General features: G+C 39.9%; 1 protein-coding gene across 3 annotated transcripts in view; it reads right to left on the minus strand.

Annotated features, from left to right (window-relative positions):
* The window catches only part of ACSBG1 (acyl-CoA synthetase bubblegum family member 1), a 41,729-nt gene that overhangs the window by 9,872 nt on the left and 6,250 nt on the right, over positions 1-25,607 (minus strand). For all 3 annotated transcript variants that reach the window (XM_071441741.1, XM_071441739.1, XM_071441740.1), the window contains exons 2-7: positions 17,097-17,179; positions 8,487-8,704; positions 7,746-7,834; positions 6,786-6,906; positions 4,917-4,997; positions 2,330-2,479 (exon numbers count right to left, since the gene is read on the minus strand). In XM_071441741.1, coding sequence (XP_071297842.1) covers positions 2,330-2,479; positions 4,917-4,997; positions 6,786-6,906; positions 7,746-7,834; positions 8,487-8,618 — 573 coding nt within the window. In that variant the 5' untranslated portion in view covers positions 8,619-8,704; positions 17,097-17,179. The remainder of the gene's footprint in view (positions 1-2,329; positions 2,480-4,916; positions 4,998-6,785; positions 6,907-7,745; positions 7,835-8,486; positions 8,705-17,096; positions 17,180-25,607) is intronic.

A 25,607-nucleotide genomic window follows, 5' to 3' on the forward strand; every position in this document is an offset into this window, starting at 1 on the left:
TGGGTTTTTCTTCTTTCTTCCTCTTAACACAAACTTGTTATCCTCTTGCTATGCTAATGAAACTGAGAAAAATCTGTGCTCACAGACAGACATTGCAGTATTGGCCACACACCAGTCTGTCAGTTCCCTGGGGACACTGCCAAAAGCCAGATTACCTTTGCAGCAATACAGAAGAGCAGATAACATAAGTAAATACAGCATTTGTACTGCCTGACTGGGCTGTGAACGCTAGCAGCTGCCCATGCCCTAGTGACACACTCAGCCAGGCAGCCATGGGCTGGATGGATGACAAACAAATTGATCTGTCCCTTCCTGTTCACCTCTCCATCTTTGCAGGCTTTCTATTAAACTGGCACCTTCCACCAGTGCTGTATCTGCAAGTTAGAAAAGGAACAATAAATACTCAGTGATCAGTGAGCTCAAAGAACAATTTAGAATCAGCCACAAGCTCATTGCCTGGTACTGATCATCCCCTGGCTAAGCACTCAGGAGGAAGAAAGCAGCTGTACTCTATTCCTCTGGAAGCCTCTGGGATATTCACTGCAGTGGTTCCCAAGTGACACATACACATCCACCCTCTCATGAGAGGCAGCACATACATGAATAGTTTTGAAGTTGTGTTGCTTGACTTAGTGAACCTGGATGATGTTTCCCCCTCTTTCTTCCTATTTCCCATTTTATCTCAGAAGATGCAGTTCAAGGATGCTAAATATGCATATGTATTCTTCATCATCAGAACACAGCATATGGAAGACACATAAATATACGTGATGGCGTGAGAGACAATGGAGAAGATATATGTGCACAAAAATAACAACCAAAACAAACAACACCCCCAAAAAAACCAAAAAAGCAAACGAGAAAATGCCAAGCAACAAAAAGAAACAGCTCTTTCTCAGACAAGTCTGTAATCTAAACTGGGTAGTGCAGGATACAGAAATGAGAGTATTCAAGATGGCAGAGTACAGACATAAACAACATGTATTCCTGTTATCACAGCACATTCCTTTGTAAAAAATTAGAAGGTGCAAGTGTAGGCTTGGCCTAAGGAAACAGAGATTTTCAAGAGAGGGTTTTAAGGAGCAGTGTGCTGCCAGGCCAGGCCATCCAAGTTTAGGTGGCAGCACTGGACAAGCAGCTAAGGGAGACTCACACAGTAGGAAGAACAGGATGGCTTTAAGATGTGTCTGTATTCATTGCTTCTACTTCAAGCTTCACAGTACACAGGCACACTCACAGCAGATCTGGGAGGGTCATGCAGGACTGATTCAGCACTGCTTTTGCACATGAACGGTGGCAAACATCTTTGACTAAAGAAGGCAGCAGCAAAGCTACAGGCATGGCATGCTTTCCACTGTTTGTCAACATAAAAATAGCCTGTTTGTGATCAGCAGCCAAGAATAGTTTGGCAGCTGGCTTGGAAATGACACCAGACTCCTTTGATATAAAAGAGCACAGATTTGTAACATCAAATCAGTCTTTTTGTCTCCCAAGTTCATTATGTTCTGCTTCCAGGTACTAGTGCACTAATTCCCTACATCTGGGTGAATTGCTGTTTCCACATTGTGCATGTCTGCAATAATTTCTGCTTTAAGGGGTGAGGTCTCAACTTTGACCATCCCTTTGCACAGATTCTCTATGTATTCAGAAAGGTTTCCTGCCACCTTCCATTCCTGCTCAGACACCAAACACATATCTTTCCAAGCAAACCTCTGTGCAAAGTCCTTTTAGCAAACAACTTTGCTTCTGTCTATAACTGGAAATTTTCTGTTTGCAACAACACAGGTAGGGTTACTGTCAGCACCAGCACTGAGCACTGGAGCTGTATTATCCTCCAGTGACAGACACAGAAACCTGCACACAAGTCCAGGAACAAAAAGCACCAAAGTAAAAAATCCACACATCCACCTCCAATTTTAATAAAATCTGCAAAAGCAGTCCATCAGGCTGTTTTGATAGTAGCTGGCTGATGTGTATGATTTGCTCATTTCACAGTGACCTATGACATTCACTTGAGAGATTTTATGGCAATCTGTGAACTATATTTATGAATTCATGCATTAGATCTCACAAGAAATACTGTAAATAAAAATTTCATATTCATAAAGAACTGTTCACTTTGTGAAGGGCTGTTTGAATGGAGTTTCATTCTTTACCTTGTTTGTACTTTACCAGAAACAGCTGACTGCCCTTTGCTTTGCAGTACCCTATCCATGCTGTAAAAGCAAAAGCATTTCAGGGCTCTAGGATGTACCAGCCATCTCAAACCACAGGAATAAATATCCCCACACTTTGCTGTTCCTCTGCTACAGGAGCCTAAAGTACCTACGTTGTCATGACTCAGCATGGCTCCTTTTGGCTTCCCAGTTGTTCCGGAGGTGTAGATCAGAACACAGCACTGATTTGGCTTTTGGGAGTTAATAATGTCATCCAAAGTACTGTCAGACACGTCACCTCCCAGCTCCAGAAACTCCTCCATCTAGAACATGGAACAGGAAATACAGCATACCAAATGACTTCCTACAAATTGACACGGTACTGCATCTTTCCTGTCTCAAAAACGCTAGAACATCTCAGTGCTGAACACATGTCCAAGGCAAGTTTCCCCAGACCTTGGCTATGGAAGAAATATGGTGAGTCTATCTTAGAGCTTAATGTGTGAATTGCAAACAGACTATCTAAAATTGTGCTGTCATGAATCTTTTTAATGTCTAAGAAGGAATAGTAATACTGTTCCTCCTCCAACGTGGGTACTATGAATAAGTCACAGAGGCTAAAACTCTATTACATTCTCACACTGTAAGAATGATTTTGAGTATTATTTAAAGGAATCTGGATGCATCATTTTTAAAAGTACACTTGTGACAGCCCATCTATCATTCATTGTGCACTATATAAATATAACTATAAAGCAATTGAATGAAAGCTTCTTTGAAAAGCATCATTATCTAGATGTGTGAATGTTTGCCCAAATTATGTGCTCTTTTATAGGAAACATAATATGATGATGCTGGTCACAACTTCCATTCAAATTTGACTCATTCTAGAGTGAGATAAAACTTTTATGACACTGGACTTTTGTGCCACACAAATTGGCCTAGAGGAATCCTGAACCTGCTCCTCTGTATTATATGGGTTGCTCCCCAATACGTCTGTTGCACACCCCAATATGCTCTTAAGTGTAGCATTGATTGCAATGCTAATTGGAAACTAGAGTATCACAGAATTTTTAAAGAAAATTGATAACCAAAAGGTCAGTTTCCCATTGCAATAATGCGATTCACACTGTGCTACAGAAGTGTAATATTTAAATGCAAGGTGCAGTACCTTCATTTTTCAGCAATTTCTTGGAGCTATATCTAGGACCACAAAGCAGTAATGGGGATGATGAGAAAACAGAGGTAAAAAAGGAGAGCCTCTGCTTGAGGGTAGTTAATGTCTTCTTTCAGACATCTGGCATTGCCCTGGGCTACTAAGATTACCATAGTCAGCGTCTGTGGCACCTTAATTGCCTTTTCTTGGGTGGCAAGGCTGTCCCAAGGATTATTCATCAGTTTTATACTTTCTTCCAACAAACCACATCTCTGAAAAGAGAGGCACTGCACAGCTCTGTAGCAAGTCAGGGATTTGTCACATTCTATTGCTTCCCCACAGAATGTGGCTGCATCAATTTCACAAGCTCCTGGAAAGCCTGGTGGTGTGAAGGACGTAATTGTTTGTATGTCACTGAGCAGTTGTTCCTGCTCTCCTGACCATACTGTATTCTCACAGTGGAATGCACCGATCACTGAGAATCTGTTGCACAGGCTTTGTTTACTGAGCAGCACCTGCAACAGATGGTGTTGGCATTCCAGCATGTGTGGAAGGTACAGAAACAGTCACACCACACTCCTGACTCTGCATTTACCTTCTGGAAACACGCACTGCTCAGCCAGCCCTGCCCCTGCCGCCGCTCATCGCACGGCACAAATCCCTCTCATCAAACACCGCGTGGGGGGGGTTTGCTCTGCATCACACCTCAGCAACAATCATCTCTGCCTCTGGTATCTGAGCTCTCATTTTTCCTTTAGATGACAGAAACTATGGCACCTGTCAGACAGCTACCCTGCTCGTCTGAGAAAATGTCCAACACGACACCTGAACACTGAACCAGTGTTTAAAATTACAGCAATTCTTACACATTTAGATTTCAGTAAGTGCAAGTTGTTCAAGAATTAAATGCTAGCACCAAGTCTTTTTAAATAGTAAGATCATCTTTGTATTAACATTTTTATTGTAGAAGATGCAAGGCATGCTCTATATCAGTATGTATAGTATTGGAACAGTAATGATTTATTATTAAGTTATATGCAAGACAAAAAAGGCACAGAAGACTTTTTTCTTGTTTGATCATCAAAATTGCAAGTATTTTAAAGTGCTTCTATGCTGTTCACTGTTCATTATATTTTTATATACTGAATACAGTGTTTTTCTCTTCAATATGTATTTTCAACAGCTGAAGTTTTTCAGCCTAAAATCTGATCTGTAGTCCAGTTAAAATACTGGATTTTTAAAAAAATTACCAAATTCACAGGCACCAGGGAGCAACTTTTTTTTTTTAACCATTTGAGAACACACATTCCCACTTAAAACCTACAGGTGTTTAAATAACCCAGTCAAGTTAAAAATTAGGAGGACATGAGACAGACAGTAAAGCAAGGTAGCTCTTTTCTTAAATGTGAAGTATCAAAGGTAAATTGAACAGGAAAAGCTGATAAAGCTTTTTAATGTGTTTGCTGGAACACAGCAATGCATGCTAAAGGCAGATAATCCCAGTAAAAATGTATCAAATAAATAACAGCCCACATATTTACTGTACTACATGGGGGTGACCCCATGCATTATTTGGTTATGCCTCTGTTCTAGTATTCACTCACCGTGTACAAATTTGGATGTCTCTCTGCAATGGAGTCCTTATAAAGCACCACGGCCTTCAAGTGGGGCAACCGATTCCAGATCTGTTGCATTTTTTAAAACAAAGTTATTTATTACTCATATCTTGTGTGGCCTTTTATCCACTCTAATGCTGCCAAAACTGTAATGGGTTGACAGGCACAAAAACCTCCCATTTCCCTTCACCTCCAAATAATCTCCCCTAAACTCATCACCAAACAGCTCAACTAGAGGCAGGGGGGAGGGAAGGGAACTACAGAGTCCACACAGACTACACAGTCTGCTCCAGGAAATCTAGTTTCAGTCAAAAGGTTTAAAAAATGAAAAATAGACCAGAAATGGCTCCTCAGCATCCTTTCTCATAATGCACAAAAGGGCACATAAAGGAACAGTGCAGGCCAAGCTAGAAGCTGACCCAGGCCTGTGATTACCTATAAAGTCCCACAGCAAAAAGTGATGTTCAAGTGCTAAAAAAAGTTCTACTTCCTTAAGGAAAAAAATCAAAGGAAGCTGTATGCAATTGTAAGGATAAATAAAAATCTAAAGCTGCAGGCTTACAGGCAGACAGCAGTGGCTGCTGCTTTCAGCAGCTCTTTGTGTGCTTTGCATGGCCTATAGGAAGCATTGATTTCACTGAATTCTGTGAGACCCCATGCCTCACAGACACCTTTCAATTAATCACATTTTGAACTGAATTCTGACAATACAAAAGCAGTGGCTTGATGGTAGCCAGTATGTACATATTATTAGAAGGATAGCAATTGAGATGTTATTATTTCAGTCTCGGGTTCCAGAAAAAAAGTTTCAAAAAAACCTTCTGCTGGATAAAGCAGTGCTGGCCAGAGCTCTCCTTTTCTACATAATGTGTATGAACCAAACCCCTTGAGTTGTTCCACTTGGATTCTTCTCCCCATGTCCACAACAGCATAGTCTGGTATTGTGTCAATGACACTGCAAGAAGCTTATCTGACTGTGTATTTTTATAGAATACTTACAAAAATCTCTCTTCCTCCATATTGCATATATAACACAACTACAAAATACAAAGTAATTAATGAACAATTTATATTAAATACATTTGAAAAAAACCTGCATATTTTCTCTCTTGCAGGTATGTGGTCTTGGCAGAAAGCTCCATCATGGAGGGCCCTCCTGCTTCAGCAAACAGTGCCATTTGGTGCAAGTTTGATGAATCCACAGGCTTCCCTCAACATCTGACAGACAGACAAGCCCTTCTCAAGAGCTGCCTGTGCTCCTCTCCCAAGTCACCTTGCCATCACATTGGTCTTTCCATCTGGCACGGTTGCTGAAAGGCAGGCCCAGCTGCCCAAGAGTTCTGTCAAAATTGAGACTGTTCACTTAAGGAGGATCCTGCTTGCTCACTAAGCTCTGTCTCATGTTAGCCAAAGTGCAGTAAACTCAAGAGCCTATGGCTGATATTACAAGCAGGAAAAGATGATACCTTGGAAAGAGAAAATTCTGAACACTGACATCCTTAATATTTAAATGACAGACCTTTACAAACCCACATCAGCATAATCTCTTCCGTTCAAGTGGATGGTGTTTTTCCAAACAGAATCAGGTAGTGACAGTAAAAGTATGGGATCAAAATGTGGGTTTTTTCAGGTAAACCTGCAGGGAACCATCCAGTGAGTTCTCTGGAGCCACAGACACTGCAGAGGGTCAGAGCCATCCATAAGCTCTGACACCAGATACCAGATCTCTGAGTAACAACACACACTTCACAAAGAAAGGTTTCATGATACACAGAGTGTACATGGTATTTGGTACCAACACAGCATTGAGAAATGAAAAATTGTGGCTTTTCAGTAATCATTCAGCCACCTTGTTACCTGCATTATCTTGTCCAGCTGTTTCTGATTTTCCACAACCATGATATCAGTCTTGCTGTCATGGGCAATGTAGTGACAGGCCTCTGGAGAATTGGTTGTATATATCCCTGTGACAATTCCTCTGCATCAAAAAATTTATATATATAAATATATATGAATATATAAAAATATATAAAAATATGTATATATATATAAGAACATACACTTATATGCATACACACACATACACATGCACATAGTATCAAAAGAGAATAATAATCAAAGATCAGATGAAACCTGAAGGAGTATGAAGATGTGGAAGCAAACAGCAGGACAGCTCTAATGTTTGTTTCAAATATTCAGATATACATGAATCTCTGATTTATGCTCATTGCAAAAAGTAATCTCTAAACTATCCAGTAGAAGATGCTGGGACTCAGTGTTTTAACTCACTTAAGGTTACACAGGAGTTAGCTCAGGAAGTGGTAAAAAAATCCTCACTTATGTCCTCGTTTTTTTCAAGCTGTGCACAGATATCAATTTGGATTCCATTGGTACAGAACAGCTTAAGAAGTAAAACCCAAATTAACAGGTATCAGGGCAGAAGAAATCAGGGTAGTTAATATTCATATGTTACTTCATCTGTTTGAATATATCTTACCGTAGATATCATTAATATTGTATTATTATCATTAATATAAAACTGGGATTCTCATCTATTTCCCACATCCCACATTGATAAATCCTGTACAACAGCCTCTGTGTGACTGTCATGCTTAAGCCTGTGGCAAACAGGATCCATTTATGAGTGTCTGAACTATTTGGGATGCAAGACTCCAGCAGGTTGCTGAAAGTGTCCATCAGTAGCAACACAACTTCCAAGATATGATACAAAATACTGACTTGATACATTCCCAGACCTAGCAAAACAGAAATCCCCAAATCCCCCTCAAAAATTAACTCCCCCCCAAAAAATCTTACCCAGCAAAAACAGCTCCAACAGCTGAGATGAACCATTCTGGAGAATTAAATCCAAGGATTCCTACGCTATGGAATCGTTCAAGACCAAGCTTAAAAATAATATACAGAAGATTATATAATATAGGCCCACTGGAGAGAAACATACACACAAATATAAACCATGAAAACTTTTGATTTATTATCACAGTACTGACAAGGCATGTGAAAGCATGTTTTGGTATCCATAGCAAACCTGGTATTTATAAGCAATTAAAAGGATGTGAATTTTCCACTACCTTCTCCTGTCTGCTTGAACTCTGCTGCCCAGAAAGTCCCAAGACCCAGAATATTTCAATATGAACAAGAGCATAATGAATACTAATATTACCCTATATTTAGAATGTTTTAAAGATTGTCTTTATCTCACCAAATTCATGATAGTAGTCTTCCCCTATTTTTTTTTTTTAATCTTAAGGCCACTGAGCTCTTCTGAGCTCTGCACCCAAGTCCCAGAGACACAGTGCAACACAGCACCTCCTCACTGGCAGTCAAGGCTCTCTGACAGCAGTGTTACCTCTGACCAAAAGTCATTTTCATCATTATCATTTCAATAAAGAATATTGAATACTGATCTTCAAGTAATACAAAAATCTTCTTATATATTGTGGAGTTTGGGGTTGGTTTTTTTTTTATTAATTTGTTTTTTAGGTTTTTAAAGGACACAAAAGGATCAAAGGCATTGGTTTTGTTTCCTGCACCTACCTTCAAGAAGCTCTTGGCCGCTTTCCTAGAGAGGCAGTAATATTCTGAAAAAGTTATTTTCTCCCATTTTCCATTCTTTTTGCTGGCCAAAGCATTAAGGGATCCATATTTTTCCAGGCTTTCCCTGAACATCTGATGAACTGTTATGGGAGTCTGTGGGCATGAGTTATCTATTCTCAGTCTGACTCTGCCATCAGCAAAAGAAGTCCACAGAGATTCTGGAAGGTAAAGCACCATTGTCAAGGTAATCTGCAATTGAAAAATACCATGTGACTGTGTACCAGAAGACAAGAGGATTGAATAAAGACTCCAGGACTAAGCACAACTCTGGCACCCCCCAGCTCTTGAGAGAAGGGTTTTCCAATTTTCTTATTATCAAATATACCATGTAGAAAGAGAAATCTTTATTTCTTGTACTTGATTCTGCATCTTGAATGAAAGTGCCATACAGAATTATGTTGATGATGTGTGTTGCAGGCACACCCCCAGTTCCAGCTGAATCTGTTTGCCTGTGCTCAGCTCTGCACTCCCCCTTGTGCCAATGGAGCAGCTGGTGAATCTGAAGGCTGAAGAGATCCAAGATACGAAACCTCCGGCCCTGTTCAGTATCCGAGCTCCTTGTGCATGTGACACCTCTTCCCTCCCTCCTGCCCCTCCAGCTATTCTCCCTCATCCTCTCCCTGTTCCTCACTACTTCCCACAGTTTCTCCCTTGGTCATCTGTCCCATGTTCTAATGTGTCCATTCCACTCACTCCTGTCTTGCCCTGGTTCAATGGTTCCATTTTTCATCTTCTGTTCTTGTCTTCCTCACTCTGTCTTTATACCATCCACTTTTTTCTCCCTGTTATTTTTTTCTGCCCATCTTTGACAGGACAAAGATGCAGAGCACCAACAAATGTCACTTGGCTCTCACCACTGGTGCCAAGGACTGGGACAGTCCCTGGCACTCACAAGAAATGTCTGCCTCAAAGACTGTCCTTGGCTCTTGCAAACCCTGCAAGAGGCTGAGTGTGAATACACTCCTTAGAGGATCTAGGGGTTATAAGTTGGCAAAATTCAGGTGAATTCTCACAAGGAAAGCACAAACCCTCCCATGACTCCCCCATCAAACAGTTCCCATACTTATGAACAAAACAGTACAAGAACATTTTTAAGAATTTTTTTCTTAGATGTACTTTCATAAATGAAGCAGTATTTTTAGCATAGGCATAAAAATGGATATATTCTACAATGAGCTGGTGAAAAATTTTCAGACCAAAGTGCTTGGGTTTGTAAGAATTAAGAGTAACAGAAAACAGTACTTTTTGTAATTCCTAATACAAGTTAATAAGCATAATTGTATTTTACTACACCTATGGAAAGCAAAAACGGTAAAGCAAGCTCAGTTAGTATCTGTGCTGTTTCCTGCTACCTCAGTGGCTGAAAAAGTGCAGTTTTGGAGTGTTCAAAAGTACAACATGCATCACACCCCTCTCCAATGCTATTCTAGTTGCTTCAGAGGTCCGGGAACTGCCTCTCTGAGCACTTGTGGCAATACAGGAACACATCAGCCATAGCTGGCTCCACACCAGTGCTTTAGAACACACTTGCAGCCTGCACCAAGAGCAAACTACTGCAAGCTCACAAACATTTCATTCCATTCCTGCTCCTGGCTGGCAGATTTGCATTGTTCTCTTGACAAACAGAAGGTGCTAATGACAACAATAAGTACAAATTAAGCTGCTTCATCTCCAGGCACCTTCATTTTCTCATGTGTAAATGGCACATAATGATTTTCAAAACATGGGGGTGGAGCTGTGCTTAGGTCACTGGAGAAAGGGCATCATAAATCCAGACAGTTTAGAAACAAATAGCTGTGAAGGAGTTTAGGCAATAGCCAGACTTTATCAAAGTGTAAGCAGTAGCACCCAATAAATACTTTATGAATTGAGGAGGCAAAACAGCTGTTTCTGCACTTAACCCCAAAGCAGGTGTGAAAAGGATGAGAGGTAAGACCTGTCAGAGACAGAAGCTGTTGTTAATCCAAATGTTTACTGTATGCAGTGACACACCGAAGCCCAGATGAAAAATGATATATATAGATGTTCTGGCTTCCAAAACAAAGGTATCAGGGATTGCAGGTGTGCTTGGACACAGGTAGGTGACTGCTCTGTTCAAAACAAAGTCACAGCACACAGAGCTAAAATACAACATTCTGGTCCATATATTAAAAACATTCCTGAATAAAGACGTTCCTCTCTTGAAGGAAACAGAAAATATTAGCAACATTACTACAATAACATTACAGAAGTTGCATTAATAGTGTCTTTTCACTTCACATGTGAGCAAACAACAGCACGGCTCCCAGAGAATAATGAAAATCAATCAAATCCCTGAAATACCTATACATAGAAACCAAAAAATGTACTTGAAAACTGGGTTTCCTTTTGTTTTCCTTATGCAGGTTTTTCTGCTGTTAAAAAGGCATCTTTGATTCATATCAAAGACAAGGAACAGAATCACTTTCAGAGACTCTGTGCATCACCTTCATAATACTCCAGATACAGTGCAAACACAAACCTGAATGCCCATTCAGTGTCTGCTTTTGCATGTATTTGCAGGTAGAACTTAAATCTCAAAACAGTTCTGAAATCTCAATAAGCCAAATAATTCTAAAAATCTAATTTGTCTGTCCCCAGAGTTAGTAAAAAACCCCAGAACATGAACAATATATTCCTCTGTCAGTTTGCAGAGGGATTTTGAGCAGAGGGCTCATTCTTCATAGAAAGTGCCTGGTAAGGAATGCCTGGCTAAATCCTAAATGCATCAATGATAAATGTTGGGAGAAGCAAAACAGGTGTTCTGCCTCAGTAGCATCTGAAAGTTAAACTGCAATGTCTAGGCTGGAAATCAACTCAGTACTTCCTGAAACCAAAGTGGAGATCAGAATAAAACCCCTCAATATACACTCTTAGCATTGGTATGTTATACAACTGCAGCTTCACAGAGTACAAGGACAAAACCCAGCACTCCAGCTCAAAGCACTTGATGCCACTGAAAGTTTTCCATATGCAAGCAGAGTAGTTGTTCCTTTCCTCTTTCTTCCACTTGCTCCTGCTACCTGCATTATACTTCATACTCAAAATGCTTTTTCATCCACTACTATATGACCTTGGCTCATGTCCTTCATATGAATTCTGAAGGTCAGAGATGTTGCAAAAAGATTTCTGCTTAAAGAAGGCTATATTGTCAGATAAGAAGAACAGAGATTTTACTCAGGTAATAAAATCTGGACTGTCACTGTTTGAGGCTCTGAAAGGACATTTTTTTCCCTATGTCATTCTCCTCCAAGGCCAAAAACTCCATAACCAGACTTCATTTTTCATGTTTCACTGCCTTCCCTGCTGAAGGAAGAGACAGCTCAGGGTAGTCTCATCCATTAGTTATAACAGGATCATTGTACTGCAGCCTGTCTTGGGAATTGTTCTAAGAAAAGCTGATCTAAATACCTGGGATTTCAGATGGGCAGTTTTCCTGCCAAGATGGGAACTAAAGTGTAAATTTTCAACAAGAAACTTAACAGGAGGAAAAACCTAGTTAAGAACCCCTTAAAATACACACTTGCAGTTTTCAACTGATCTTTCACAATACAATCCTAAACTTATGAACCATTTACATGTGAATACTGTGTACAAAGTACATTTGTTATTCAAGTATTTTATACCAAGTTTGAAATTACACACAACTTAGAACACATTACACATTTTGTGGTTTTTAACAGCCAGTTTATTCCTTCCACCAAGTAAAATGGGAAGTTCTGACATGGTACAAGCCCAGATATGAAAAATTACTTCAAACAGACAAACAAATATTTTTTTTTCCCCATGTATAATCAGTCTGGCTGAAACTGCTGGACCTCTGGGATATATGAAGGATCAAGAGAAATACACTAATCCTACAGCTTAAAGCTAATATCATTAGTGAAACCTTCTCTCTGTTCGCTACCTGACCTGCAAGGATTCTGGTGACTGCCAGAAAGGATTTGAGAATGTAAATGAATTCAGGTGTTTATGGAAGAACAGCTCTGAGAGTCATATACAATGCAAAAGACCCAAGGTCACCTTTCAGACAGATAAACAGACAGCCTGATTGTGGAATGGCCCTGCTGCATGATCTGAGCAGCTCCAAGTGATATTCCATAGATATGCCCTGCGAAGCAAAAAGTAAACCAGTAATTTCACTTCTGCTTGAAAATGAATCAGAATTAACTCACAAAACAGGGTCTTGATTATATGCCAGATGCTGCAAAACATCACTCTGCCCTAATGACAAGAGAAGGAATTCAGCTCTCTGCTGGAGGCATTCCTGTCAGTCATCATCCAAGATTCCACAGCTATGACGCCATCACATTCTGCTGAAAACAGAAATACACCACTCCTCCTCTCACCCACTCTTTTTCACTTTTCTTCAAGATGACTGTGACCCTGAAAGATTAACTTCATTTTAGTAAGAGCTGGAGCTGAATAAACGCTGTTTAGAGTCTGCAAGCTTGGCATCTGGGTCAAACTTCTCCTTGTGCCAATAAACAGATTAAACAAAGGTACAGAACTTTGGAATTTCAAGAGAACCTGAAAGTCTCAGCCAGCCCAAACACATAGTGATTCTTCTAATAAAACACACCAACTAGATCCTGTGGCTTGTCTTGCCACAGCTGGGGGAAGAAAAGGGTTTTCTGTTATATTACCAGTTTTCCACAATAAACAAATAATTTTACCCTCTCTAACAGAAAAGACAATAAATAGAGGAAATATATTTAAATTAGCCAAAACACACAAAAATATTTCAATTAATGGAAACTTCTACTTTTTCCACTGCAGGAAAAGTGAACAATTATTAATTACAATAAAACATTCTCCTCCTCACATCAGTAAACCCCTGTAGTGTGGACCAGAGAAATGAGATATCCTCCAAAGAATGCCTCCATGAGCTGACGTGGAGGGAGTGGTGCACCAGGACAAGTACAAAATAAGCCTCCTAACAATACTGACGCTTCTAAAACTGATTATGATGCACCAAAATGAAAGCGTGTGCAGGGTGTAATCAGGAGGAAACATCACTACAGAAACATTGCCCAGGCATGCAGGAATGGAAAGTCAAAACTCAGAATTGAAATTGGTGAGTAATGTGAAAAGTCACAAGAAGGGCTTTTACAGGTACAGTGGCAACCAGAGGGAGAACCAGTGATACTGTGGGCAACTCACTGACACGAGCCATGCCAAGGGCTGATGCTCTCAGTGCCTTCTTCACCTGGTATTTACTGGCAAGGTCAGGCTTCCTGAGCTTCCATGCCTAGTGGAAGGTGAGATGTTTTACCTACAGCAGCAGAATATCAAAGTGGGGACCATTTACACAAACTGCACACATACAAGAGTTGATGGGACCAGATGGGTTCCTTCAGAGTGGACACTGAGAAACCAGGTCAAAGCCATCCCAAGGCTGCTCTCTGTCATCTTCTAGAAATCACAGCAATCTGGTGAGGTCCTCATCACAAGAAGAAAGGTAAATGCCACACCTGTCTTCAAAGAGCAGAAGAAAGAGGATGCAGAAAACTAAGGGCCAATCAGCCTCACCTCAGTCCATGGAAATGCTATAGAACAAAAAACTCTCCTAGAAATCACTTTGAGCTATAAAATGGTGACTGAAACCAGCTAGAATGGCCACTTTAACTTGGCCCTGTACATATAACCCACCTGCCTTCCAAGATGAGTTGACTAGCTCTGACACAGTGAGAGCAGCAGCACATTGCTTACTCTACTTTTAACAAGGTCTTTGACAACTTCTGCATGGCCCAGCATCCTTGGAAGGTTTGAATCAGCTACAATTGGAGGAACAGGTATATAAAATATTGACTGGACAAGTAGTCTTTAAGAACAGTGGCCAGCAATTCTAAGTCTTGTTAGCAGTCAATTTCAAGTGACATTCTTCAGGGGTTACTTGTGAGAATGACACTGTACAATGATGGCACTCTTGTCCTGGACAATAGAATGCACCCTCACCAGTGAGCAAACCTGAGGAAGTGATGGACAGCACAAAAGGCAGGGACGCCATCTGGATGGACCTCAGGACACTGGAAGAATGGGCTGACACAACCTGAAAGCTTGAAAAGGGTGAAGCCAGGTCTTGCACTCGGGGAAGGACAGCCCCATGGCACAGCATGGGCTGGATGCCAGCTGGCTCAGCAGGAAAACCCCCATGGTTCTGCTGAACAGGTTGGCTGTGAGTCAGATGTCTGCCCCAATGGAGATGAAGGCTAACTACACCCCTGGCTGCACTGGCAAGATTAAGCCAGCAGACCAAGGAAAGGGATTCTTTCCCCCTGCTCAGTGCCCCTGAGGCTGCCCCTGAGACAGTGTCCAAGAGAGAGATCCTGACAAGCAAACTGGCACAAGCCCAAAAAAGGGACTCCCGGGCAGTCAGGGGTCTGGAGCACACCACATACAAGAAGCCCTGCAGGAACTGTGTTTCTCCAGTCTGGAGAAGATAAAAAATGAATCTACCTGCAGTTTGTCAAAGACTGAAGCAGGTACTATGAGGAAAACAGATTTTTCTCAGAGGCACACAGCAGAAGGACAAGAAGCAATTGACATGAGCTGCAGCAAGGAAAATTCTTGCTGGATCAAGAATTTCACAATGTAGGTGACTCAGCCTAAGAAGAGGTATTGAGAAGCTATACAATTTCCCTGGAGGTTCTCAAAACTCAGCTGAACAAAGCCACAAGGCCTCCTATGAGCAGAAAGATGTCCTAGTTGCCCTCCAGTGGTCTTTTCTGACATAAATTATTTAGTTGATTCCATCAGTATAAAACCAGCATGGATGAGTTCTCCTCTAACTTCACACTGGTTTTAAGTCAATATAATGTGTGCTGCCAACAGTAAAGGTACTCTGGATTTACATATGCATTAGAAAACCCCCAAATCCTGCTTCCACAGGAATGAGCTTCTATACATTGGTAGAAAGGAATGGGGAAAAAATTATAGAACAACCTGTGGTCCTCATTAGATAAATCTGAGGTTGCAGAATGTATCAATGATAAAGTGAGGAAGTCAGTTCTGAACAACTAGAAGACATCAGAATCTCCTCCTTTTCTCTTTATATACAATGTAGACCTCCTGCAACCAGTCACTGAATTTTCTTCTCATGAAAGATCTTCTGGGAGGAGTTTTTGAAATCCAGTCCTCACTTCACCACTCAGCATCTGCATAGCAGTATGATGTTTCCAAGTTAAACACTGCTTCCCATTTAAATGGATAACAAGTAGTGCCACAGATTCCCAAGGTCAAATAGAAGACAAAGTCTAACAAATTGCGAGCTCCTGATTCATCAACTAGAAACATATCTAAGCACCAATAAAGGAACTGCTTAATTAAAATGGATAAGGCGTGACCTGTGTTTGCAGGAAAATGATGATGGAACAGCTGGAATGGCTTCTATCCTTAGCTTTCACCTCACCTTTGTGGAGAGGCTGTGGTCACCCCTGCAGGAGTGGCTGAGTGCCACGTGCATTCCTGCTGGAGCACTGCTTTACAGCCCAGCTTACTTCTCTAAACTGCAGCAACCTCTGGGAGAGAAGCAGGTAGGGAGCTGGCAGCATTAACCACTGTCCCAGATAAATGCTTAGGAAAATAGGTCAGAGCCTTCACAGGCACACAAGCACTCTGCAGAATCAGTCTCAGTGACAATCTCCATAGAGAACGTGTAGCTCAAACAGTACAGTAAGATACCTTGTAAATTTGAAAACAGGAGTTTGGTAATGCCTTTATTCATCCACATTTATTTCCTGCTCACTGAAAGCATATACCTAGCAGTTCACTTCTTGGAAAGAACCTACTGTGTATCAAAGGCCTGCCTCTTGAAAAGTAACTATATATCCATACAGATAAATGTTTATACACACTATAAAGTCTGCATGCAAGATTCCTACATAGATCAGATAGCTATGTGCTCACTGCTTCAGTTTTCTCCTAGAACAAATGTTTTGTTGTAATGAGCACATTTAGATACCAGTAGCAGCCTCTCCAAGGCAACAGAAAACTCTCTTAGGGCTGCAACCTTCCAAAGAATCTCAGAAAGTTCTGCTAGCAAACCTCCTTTAAGCCACATGGTAGCAGCTCAGGCAAGCCATTCAGCACTGCAGCTGGATTCAATGACACCGGTGTGCACATGCTCTGAGGCAACCCAGAATTGACCAAAGCACAGATATTCCTTTAAAGCCTCCACTGCACACAAATCCTGCCCAGGTGACAGCTGGTGAGTAGGCTGTGATGCCAAAGGTAACACAACAATTTGCATGATTCTCAATAAGATCAAGCTATTTTTAATTTTTATCTAGTCATCATTTCAAATACAGACAAACACTGGCAGAAACACATGCAGATTTTCAGGCAACTCCTGAAGAATTTTCAGCTGCCCTGACTCACTTCAGTTTTAATTTTGTCTTTCATTAATGCATTGAGAAATTGTCGGTCAAAACCTGCTAGAATAGACATAAAAATTACATTTAAAAAAACCAAACCAAACCAAAAAAACTAAGAAGAGCTCAAATTTCCAAGGATCATCTCTTACATATTTACCTGCTGGCTCTATGCCTTCACCCTGGGTCTCCTCCAAATGAGGCAGCAGATCCCTGCAGACAGTCTCTGCATCTGTAAAGGTTCTAAAAGCAAATAGAACTATTAAGATGTTATCCAGGAGCAGTAGCAGGATCTACTACAATCAACATACAAATATGCAAAATAGATATCAAAAAGTAAACAAAAACACAGATTGCAAGCCCTTTGAAATACAAGCAGGTGGAATTGGAAAGTTCAGGGCTATCAAATACATTTTCACTCTTGCACACTCCACTATGACCCAGTGCAATGGAAATGCCTTACCCTAAGAATGACATTCTTTATTTCACACTTTTGGTTAAAACATCATGGAATGTACCAGATGAAGACACTAACTTTGAACTTCCACAAAGAGGCCATGAACCATCCAAGTATAAAGAATGAGTTACCAATCTTAACCCTGATCATACTGACACTGCTACTATAACAACTCCTTGTAAATTGTCACTGTTGGTACCTGATGAAGCTCTGATGTCAGGGCTTTTTTTTTAGGCCAGGAAGAGAAGGAAATTTTAACAATACTACTACTACTACTAATAATAATAAAGTTTCTCAATAATGTCACCAACACAACAAATTATCATTAACACATGAATGAAATTAACTTCTCCTAAAAGTAAACAGACCAAGTTTAAAGTACAAGTACAAACTCTAACCCAAAAAGTCTGTAAGGTGACAGACTGCTAAAAATTCCATGTGCAAAATACATTAACAATAAGCATTTAGAAATTACCAAATATAGCAATGCACTACAGATTATGCAAGAATAGCAGCATAAAGATTTTTTAATTTAGCTAGTTTCATTTCATAGAACAAATGGTGGGAATCAGAAGGCCTTAGAGGCTAAGAAGAAGCTAGAACTTCCTTCATTCTTTCTCCATACATACAACAGAAGAGTCCTGAGTGAAGCTTCCTGAGGAAGGAAGTCCTTCCCTCCACAGTGTAATAAATTAACTCAAAATGTAGAAAAAAAAAAGTTGAAACAATACCCCTCACAGCTTTCAAATAAATGCAACCTCAAAAGCAGTTTGAGCAAACAGCAGGACCAAACACTACATCAGGCACTATTTCCCATTTCATATTAACAACCACACTTGTAAAACACTTATATATGTGGGACACTCCTAGAATTTCTTATTGTCACAAAAGCCTTGAGCAAGCTGTATCTCCCTTACAATAATGCAGCAGACCATGTAACTCTTCAGCCCTCAGAAGGGACAACCACAGTTCTTTTCCTGCCTCAGGTACCCTCAGAGCAGGGTACAGGTCACAAAAGCAGCTGAAGGAAAACAAGGAGTCATCACTAATCTTGCCTGTGAGGATATTTCCTCTCTTGTAAATGGCATAATGGCATGAAACATGAAAGGGCTTGCCTGATAAGCAAAATGAGGATCTGAAAATAGTCACTGGCTTGGTGAAGGCAGATGCTGATGAGAAACTGAGTAATTTAAATATAGAAAGGGATTATCCCACATTTTGAAAGGTAAGCCTGTGTTTGATATGTGGAAGAAATGGTGACTTAATGAAGTGGGATTGCAAAGATAGAATGAAAGACCAGGAAGATCTATTTGGGAATAAAACCAAAAATCCTCATCTGAAATAACTTAAGAACATATGGTTGTCTGCCATCTCAAAACACTTGATATAATTCTTTATTCTTTTCCTATTTTAAAGAAAAACTATATTTGATGTTTAACAATCCAGTGGAAGCTTTTCCTTTAAATATCTTGTGAATAAAAAAGCTTTTTATTATTTCACAAAACAAATAATCTGAAGTCTTGGTCCAAAGATAACCAAAACTTTTTTGATGAAAACAAACAGCAGAAAAGCCTTCTGAATAAAACAACTCTGATTAGTAATGTATCAGAAGAGCCTCATTTGATGATACTCAAAACCTTAATAAACATTAGTAATGACTTTTCCCAGATTAATATTTCTTTATATTGCTGTATTCTTACCTATTATAGGACACTGGTTCAGTTTACATTATATTCTCTTTATAGAAAAACAGCCAACCAACATTTGAACTTCTGGACTTCCTCTGGTAACGCTTCAAGGTGCAAAACTTCCATGAGGATCCCTACACATTCAGTACCTTTGTGAGTGTTAAAGTTGGGAACACTCCATGCCACACAGTTCTTACCTGTCCCCATGAATCAGGCAGCTCATTTGAGAGGGAGGTTTTTTGCCCTGAAAGTACAATTAAGAAATTTTCTCTTCCAACAACAACTTCTGGGTATATTCAGAACCATTGCTTCTGAGTGAAAGAACGTGGCTTTGATGACTTTACTTTAACCTTTTATTAGGAGTTATTCCTTTAAAAATTAAGTAAATATCCAAGAATGATTATGGTATCTGGAATTGTTCTAGACTGAACTGAGCAGAACTTGGTGGGGCTGCCTGATCAAGAGTTTAGTCAGCATAAATTGCAGCAAGGAGAAAAGGCACTGCAGAACCATGGCATGGTGCCAAGATGCCCCAGCAAAACCAAAATGCTTCAGAGATCTAGACTTTGGCTCTTAAATTTTTTATTAAGACTGAGGTTCTGCATAAATTATTCAGTATTATTAGTACAGGGCCAGCATCTTCCAAAATCCAACTACCAGTTTAGAGGTGGACTTTCTGCATCTGGTCTCTGCAAGTTTACAATTCCAAAGACAATAAGCAAAAACCTCTACAAATCACAGAGAGCTTGAATTCAACAGCAGGGATCACTTGAACAAGTCAATTAGGACAAACTGAGATAGAGTTCCAAAACACTGACCAGCTGGAACTAACCAAAGCATATTTCTGTAGAACTCCACTAGCATGGGTGTTTTTTGAATGACAGTATTTCCTGGTGTAATTTGGGCTTTAATTTCAAGGTATTGCTCCAGCAAACATGACCTCATCTGCTGCCTGAATTCAACACTCTGCTCTCACCTGAGACAGCTCAGGCTGGCTGGTTTATCCAGAGCTCTGGGGCAAAGCCCAACACTGCCCACCCCACCCACAGCTCCCACCACTCCCCTGTGCCCCCTGGATGCTATTCCACACTGAAGCTGTTCTCACACACCAGGCCAACCTGAAAAGCAAGATTCTGAACATTCTCTATTAACAAAGGGAGAGCTTCCTTTCCCTCTGTGTTTCCATGACTGTAACAGCTCTAGTGAGATTTGTCTTTGCAACCCAGGGAGCAATGTGTGTGTGAGGTAAAATAATGACAGATGTTACTGACAGCCCTTCCTGCTGGGTGTGAGTCACCAGAGGAGAAGCATCCAAGCTGGATTTGCTGTCATAGCAATTACTGGGTTGATCTGAGTGTATTTGATAGCAACCACTGAATACAGTATCACTGCTTATTGTAACTACAGAAACTAATGCCACAGCTAAATCTCTGCTTTTATCATTACAAAATGAGTGCTCTTTTGCTAATTGCACACTAGAAAAACTGTTTGTTCTGTTACCATAATGATGCTTAGTGATTAATGGCACTACTTACCGTGATACTCATTTCCATATTTTTTCATTGTTGTTTTAAGGGACTTTGGAATTAGCCTTTCCCTTCCACAGGCTCTGTTTCCTGTTCTGGGAATTAGAATTTCTGCTTAAACCTCACGCTCTAGGCCAGATACAGATATTTGCTGTCATCTAAATTGTTTCCTCATAGTAAAATCTGGTGAAAATACAAACAATAAAACTGAAGAGAGTCTACTAAGTCAGTCTTTAATATGATAATAAACCATTTTCCTCTTTGGAAAAAACATTTTATAGAAACTCACACTTGAATAAGCCTTACAGAATACACTGAGTGTCCTGTATAATTAGGTTGTAGCTTTTCTCTCAAATTTAAAAACTATGACATTAATGTTCTAGGATACATTTTGGCCTTGTTTCTGCAGACTGATTTCTACTACCACAATCTGCACCAAGAGAATATGAACACTGTTATGCAGCCATCATATTATTATGAAGTTTAAGGGGAACCTATTCATTAAGCAGATCACGTATGGGAGCAAATAAAAAGACATCTCATTCTCTTGGTATTCCCATTCCCTATCCTATTCCTGTTCAACTCCTGTAATCTTGTCAATGATAAGTTTTTACCAGTCAGCTCTCTACAGGAATTATCAAAAATTTAAAAGATCAGCCTTTCTAGAGAGAGAGAGGCTTTCTATAAAGTTGCAAAAATAAGCCATTTAACAAATAATTACATACATAAATTCTTAATACATTATTCAGGACAGGGTATTCCTTTAGCTGTCAGAATATTTACTCAGAACCCTCTATGCACACACAGCAAGCCAAAGTACTTTTACATTTGGAAATCACATTGACAACTGCTCACAAAGAAGACTCAAACATTTTTTTTGTCATAAAACCAGTGGGTAGTTCAGACCACACATTCACTCAGAGCCACACTCTGAGCTTCCAGACCTGTGCTGTCAGATTCACAAGGAAGATATCATCTCCTCCTCCCTTTCTTGGTATTCCTGTTGCAGAGGCTTCTTCATTACACAGCTTTTCCACTCCCACCCTGCTCCTGGGTACTGTTGTACCACATATGAGATCACCATGCAGCAAAATATTTTTATTAATAATTATTCTTATTCTGGTTTAATGGATGAGACATAGTCACTGTTGAAGATGCTGCATTCATTATGGGATAAGCTGAGGTTGTGATGTGATGCCTCTGTTTAGAAGAACAGTAAGTTCAAGGTGCAAAGCTCTGGCTGTGGTCAGCTATGTTACTGCAGCTCAGGTCCACTTAACTTCCAAAGCTTTTATTATAAAACTTGCACAATTGCACGATTTTTCTGCTTTTGCCCTCTCAAAAGAAATTATCCTGCAGACTGTCTGCAACAGAGAACACAGCCAGTAGGGAGGGAAAGCTCAGTTCCAGTGGCTGCAGAGTGCATACAATTTCTCTGTCCCTTACATGATTTTTCCAAAAAGCAATCCTGTTCAGCTTCTCCTGGGGATGCTCTGACAGCACTGCTTCCAGACTCAGTGGCTCTCAGGAAAGCTCAGTGCTGCTCTGCTCTCACTGTGATGATCCAAAGCAGTGCAGCTCCTTCCTCTGCCTTGCTGCTCCTCCGGGCATATCACCTACAGGCTCACCAGAGAGTGCATTCACATGGCAGTGGCCATGTTACTTCATACTTCTTACAACAAAGTCCCCACCTTTTAATTAAACTCCTTTCTTTCCTTGCCTTGCCCAAAGAAATGTTTTGTAAGACACAGATGTTTATCTTAGGGAGCAATGTGTGTAGATCCCCATTTGCACAAGCACTTTTTTCTCAGACACTTCTTTGTTGAACTGGTTTTCCTAACTATTAAATATCAATCCTATTTAATAAACACAAAAAATAGGTTGAAGTGGAAAATATGCCTTTTTCCAAGACAGAACTTCTTCATAAATTTTGATTTTATCTTTTACTACTTGCTTCTCTTGGGGACAACTTAGTGAATTCCTTCTCTAAACTCTTGCAGCTCAGTGGCTTGATTATTTAAGGAATCCACTACAAAGTGGAAGATAAAACATCCTTCTTCTAATCAAGTGTCCATCTTGTGCTGTTTCAGTCTTGGTGACAAGTGTCCTAAATATTGATCTCTGTTCCAACACTGAGGAATTCCCCCCTCCAAGCTTTTGCTGCATGTTCTCCAGGCCAACCCAGCTACACACATTCCACCAGCCTTACTCTGCATTAGAGTTGCTTTGGGGAGTGTTTTGGGTCTACATCTGCACATTCTTAAAAATTTTTCATTGGGTGTTAGACATTTTCAACAGCTCATTGGGACATTTGAATTCAAGAGAGAATCATTAAGTATTCATCTGCCAACTCTTCTGGCAGCAAAAAGCAATGGCTTAAACTACCTATGGGTAACCTCTGAAAACTGTAACGATTCTGGTATTTTGCCTAGAGACTTCAGAAACTAAATATCTTCATCTGGATCCCATTCATGAGAAATCCTTTCCCAAATCCCCATGTATCCTATAAGAGACCAAAATACCAAATCCAGTATTTTAAAACAGAACTCTAGGGACAGGTTGTAGAAATGAGGACATTTCTACAATGTGACAAAGACAATAAATTCAGAATCACAGATCTGACCTAGAGTTCTAGACAAAGACAATAAAGTCACTCTGACTTAAATCAACATAGCACCACAGCTTTGATAGATTGGCAGCTAAAGAGACTGGCACAGAAACAGCCAAGAAAATACTCTATATCTCCAGACTCTGAGGTGCTGCCAACTGTTAGCCAAGATGTTCTGAAGATGTTTTCTCATTTTTTACAACATAAGGGAAAAAAACCCCACAGTAATGACACACCACATTAGTTCTTTAAACCCTCATTTTCTGTAATGAAACATTTTTCCTATAATGAGTAGAGAGTCTCAGGAAGTCCCCATGGCTCTTTACAGGACACTGCTGTCTATTATGACTGGTCATCTTATTTACTAATTACTCTTCTATTCAAATGAGGGCAATATTAGAATACATTCCTTATTAATTCTATTTAAAAGTTCCCCTTTGCCCTTAAAGAACAGGTTAGATTTAGCTGTTAATTGGTTTCCATGCCCTCATGAGATTTAAAAACAGGGCCATAGATCAGCCCAGATATGTTCCCATTCTTGCAAAAAGGCTCAGCTGATTCAACAATCACTTTGATTTTCCCAGTGCACAAGAAACCAGTCTTTGTGAAATTACACACAACTTCTTCTCTCACAAAGATATATTTAAGAGCTAAACAAATGCTGAATAAAGAACAAAATACTAGTGATAAACAGCTGAGATCTATTTTACCATATAACACAGCTGGCACACACCTTCTAGTAAAACCTATTTCTTTACTTGCAAAAAATAGAACTGAAGCATTTTATTCTTGTTAGGAATAAACATCCTCAAAAATCAGGTCATTTATTTTGGTGAGCAGAGCAGTTTTCAGGATAGCTGAGAACTTCATGGCTGAACGGGAAGAAATAAACAATGTAACGAGCCCTTTTTCTTCTCCCCCAAAAAGGCTCTATTCAGCAATTGGGAGCATACTACAACCCTGCCCTGACCTTGGGACAGATTTTCTGGCTCTGTCCTCCCCTGTGCAGCAAAAGCCCAGACCTGCAGCAGAAATCTCCCAGTGTCTGTCTCTGAATGGCTATTTGCAGGGAATGTAGCAAAGTTAGGTCACACAGAACTCATTATTTCATCTCTGCCTCATTTTTAAGGTCATACTGGCTGATTCAATTTCAGCCTTATAAAAGATCTTCCTTTCCTATTTCCATTTGATACAACTTCATTTTCTTTGTCTAGTCCTTTCTACTTGGAATCCTACTTCCAGCATACTAAAAAAAGGACAGAAGTTTGCTACCTAACTTCAAACCACACCAGGTAAACAACAACATTTAATGCAACAGCATAAACATGGCAACATGCACTGGCATCTTCAAAAACAAACAAACACAGATGTTTTATGCCAAAGACTTTGAATGCATCAAAAGTTTTTTGAGTTCTAGGCTCTGATATTCTTCCATCAGAAATTCAGTAAAAACCCAAATGCTAAACGTATTTCTAATACAGGAACCTTAAACTTCCTGTTTGCAGTGGATGCAAACCATTGTACTTTTAAATTCTCCTTTAACTTTTTTCTTTAATAAAGAAAATTTTAAAAAATTAAAATCTGAGTTAAGTATGTGACAAATAGAAGCATGCATGGACTAAAATAGAGGCATTATTACTAACTTAGCAAAATCCTAACTTTCATGAGTTGGAGTGTATGCATACCTATATAGATCACAAGTCAAATAATGGTTTATGATCTTTGGACAGATTAAACCAAAAAATGACAATTCTACTACTTAACTACACTGGGATTCCAGACACAACAACAATACATTCAAAAGTTTTCAAAGATTTCTTAAACTTCTTCCTGTCCTGAAAATCTTAAGACTTTGGATTGCTCCTCATGATTCTTATCCAGGATTACAGAGTCCAGAACAGAAGAAACCATTATGGCAGAAATTATCCCAACCAATCCTTTACCTGAAAGGATCAAACAAATCTTCCAAGAGACATAACATGCAAGTTATTCCCTAAATAAATGTGAAGTTAGATATAACTTAACAGAAGGCTAAATTCAGTCTCTGGAAATGGATATTGGTCCTTAGCAATACTGACAAACTCCTAACAATCAGAAGCTAAAATATTTCCCATGAGATGTCTTGTTCTAATCTTAAATACTTCCAAAAACTCTAGAGATGGGGAGATTGTCTCTATGGAGATACCATTCCAGTGATAGATCAACAGGTAGAAGGACACAACATGTTCTTTTTGGGCTGCCTAGGACAGAAAGGAGGAGACAGCACCCAGCAGGACCATTTTTGTAAAAGGTAACATAAACATCAAAATACACTCCTCTAAAACTCACTTGCCCACTCCCACCTCTAAGAGTTGGGTTAGCTGGTTAAGCTCTGTTGCCTTTGGCAGGAAGA

The sequence above is a fragment of the Agelaius tricolor genome, unplaced genomic scaffold (assembly GCF_023055355.1).
Source record: "Agelaius tricolor isolate 1412-34295 unplaced genomic scaffold, bAgeTri1.0.p SCAF_16, whole genome shotgun sequence".
Classification (NCBI taxonomy): Eukaryota; Metazoa; Chordata; class Aves; order Passeriformes; family Icteridae; genus Agelaius; species Agelaius tricolor.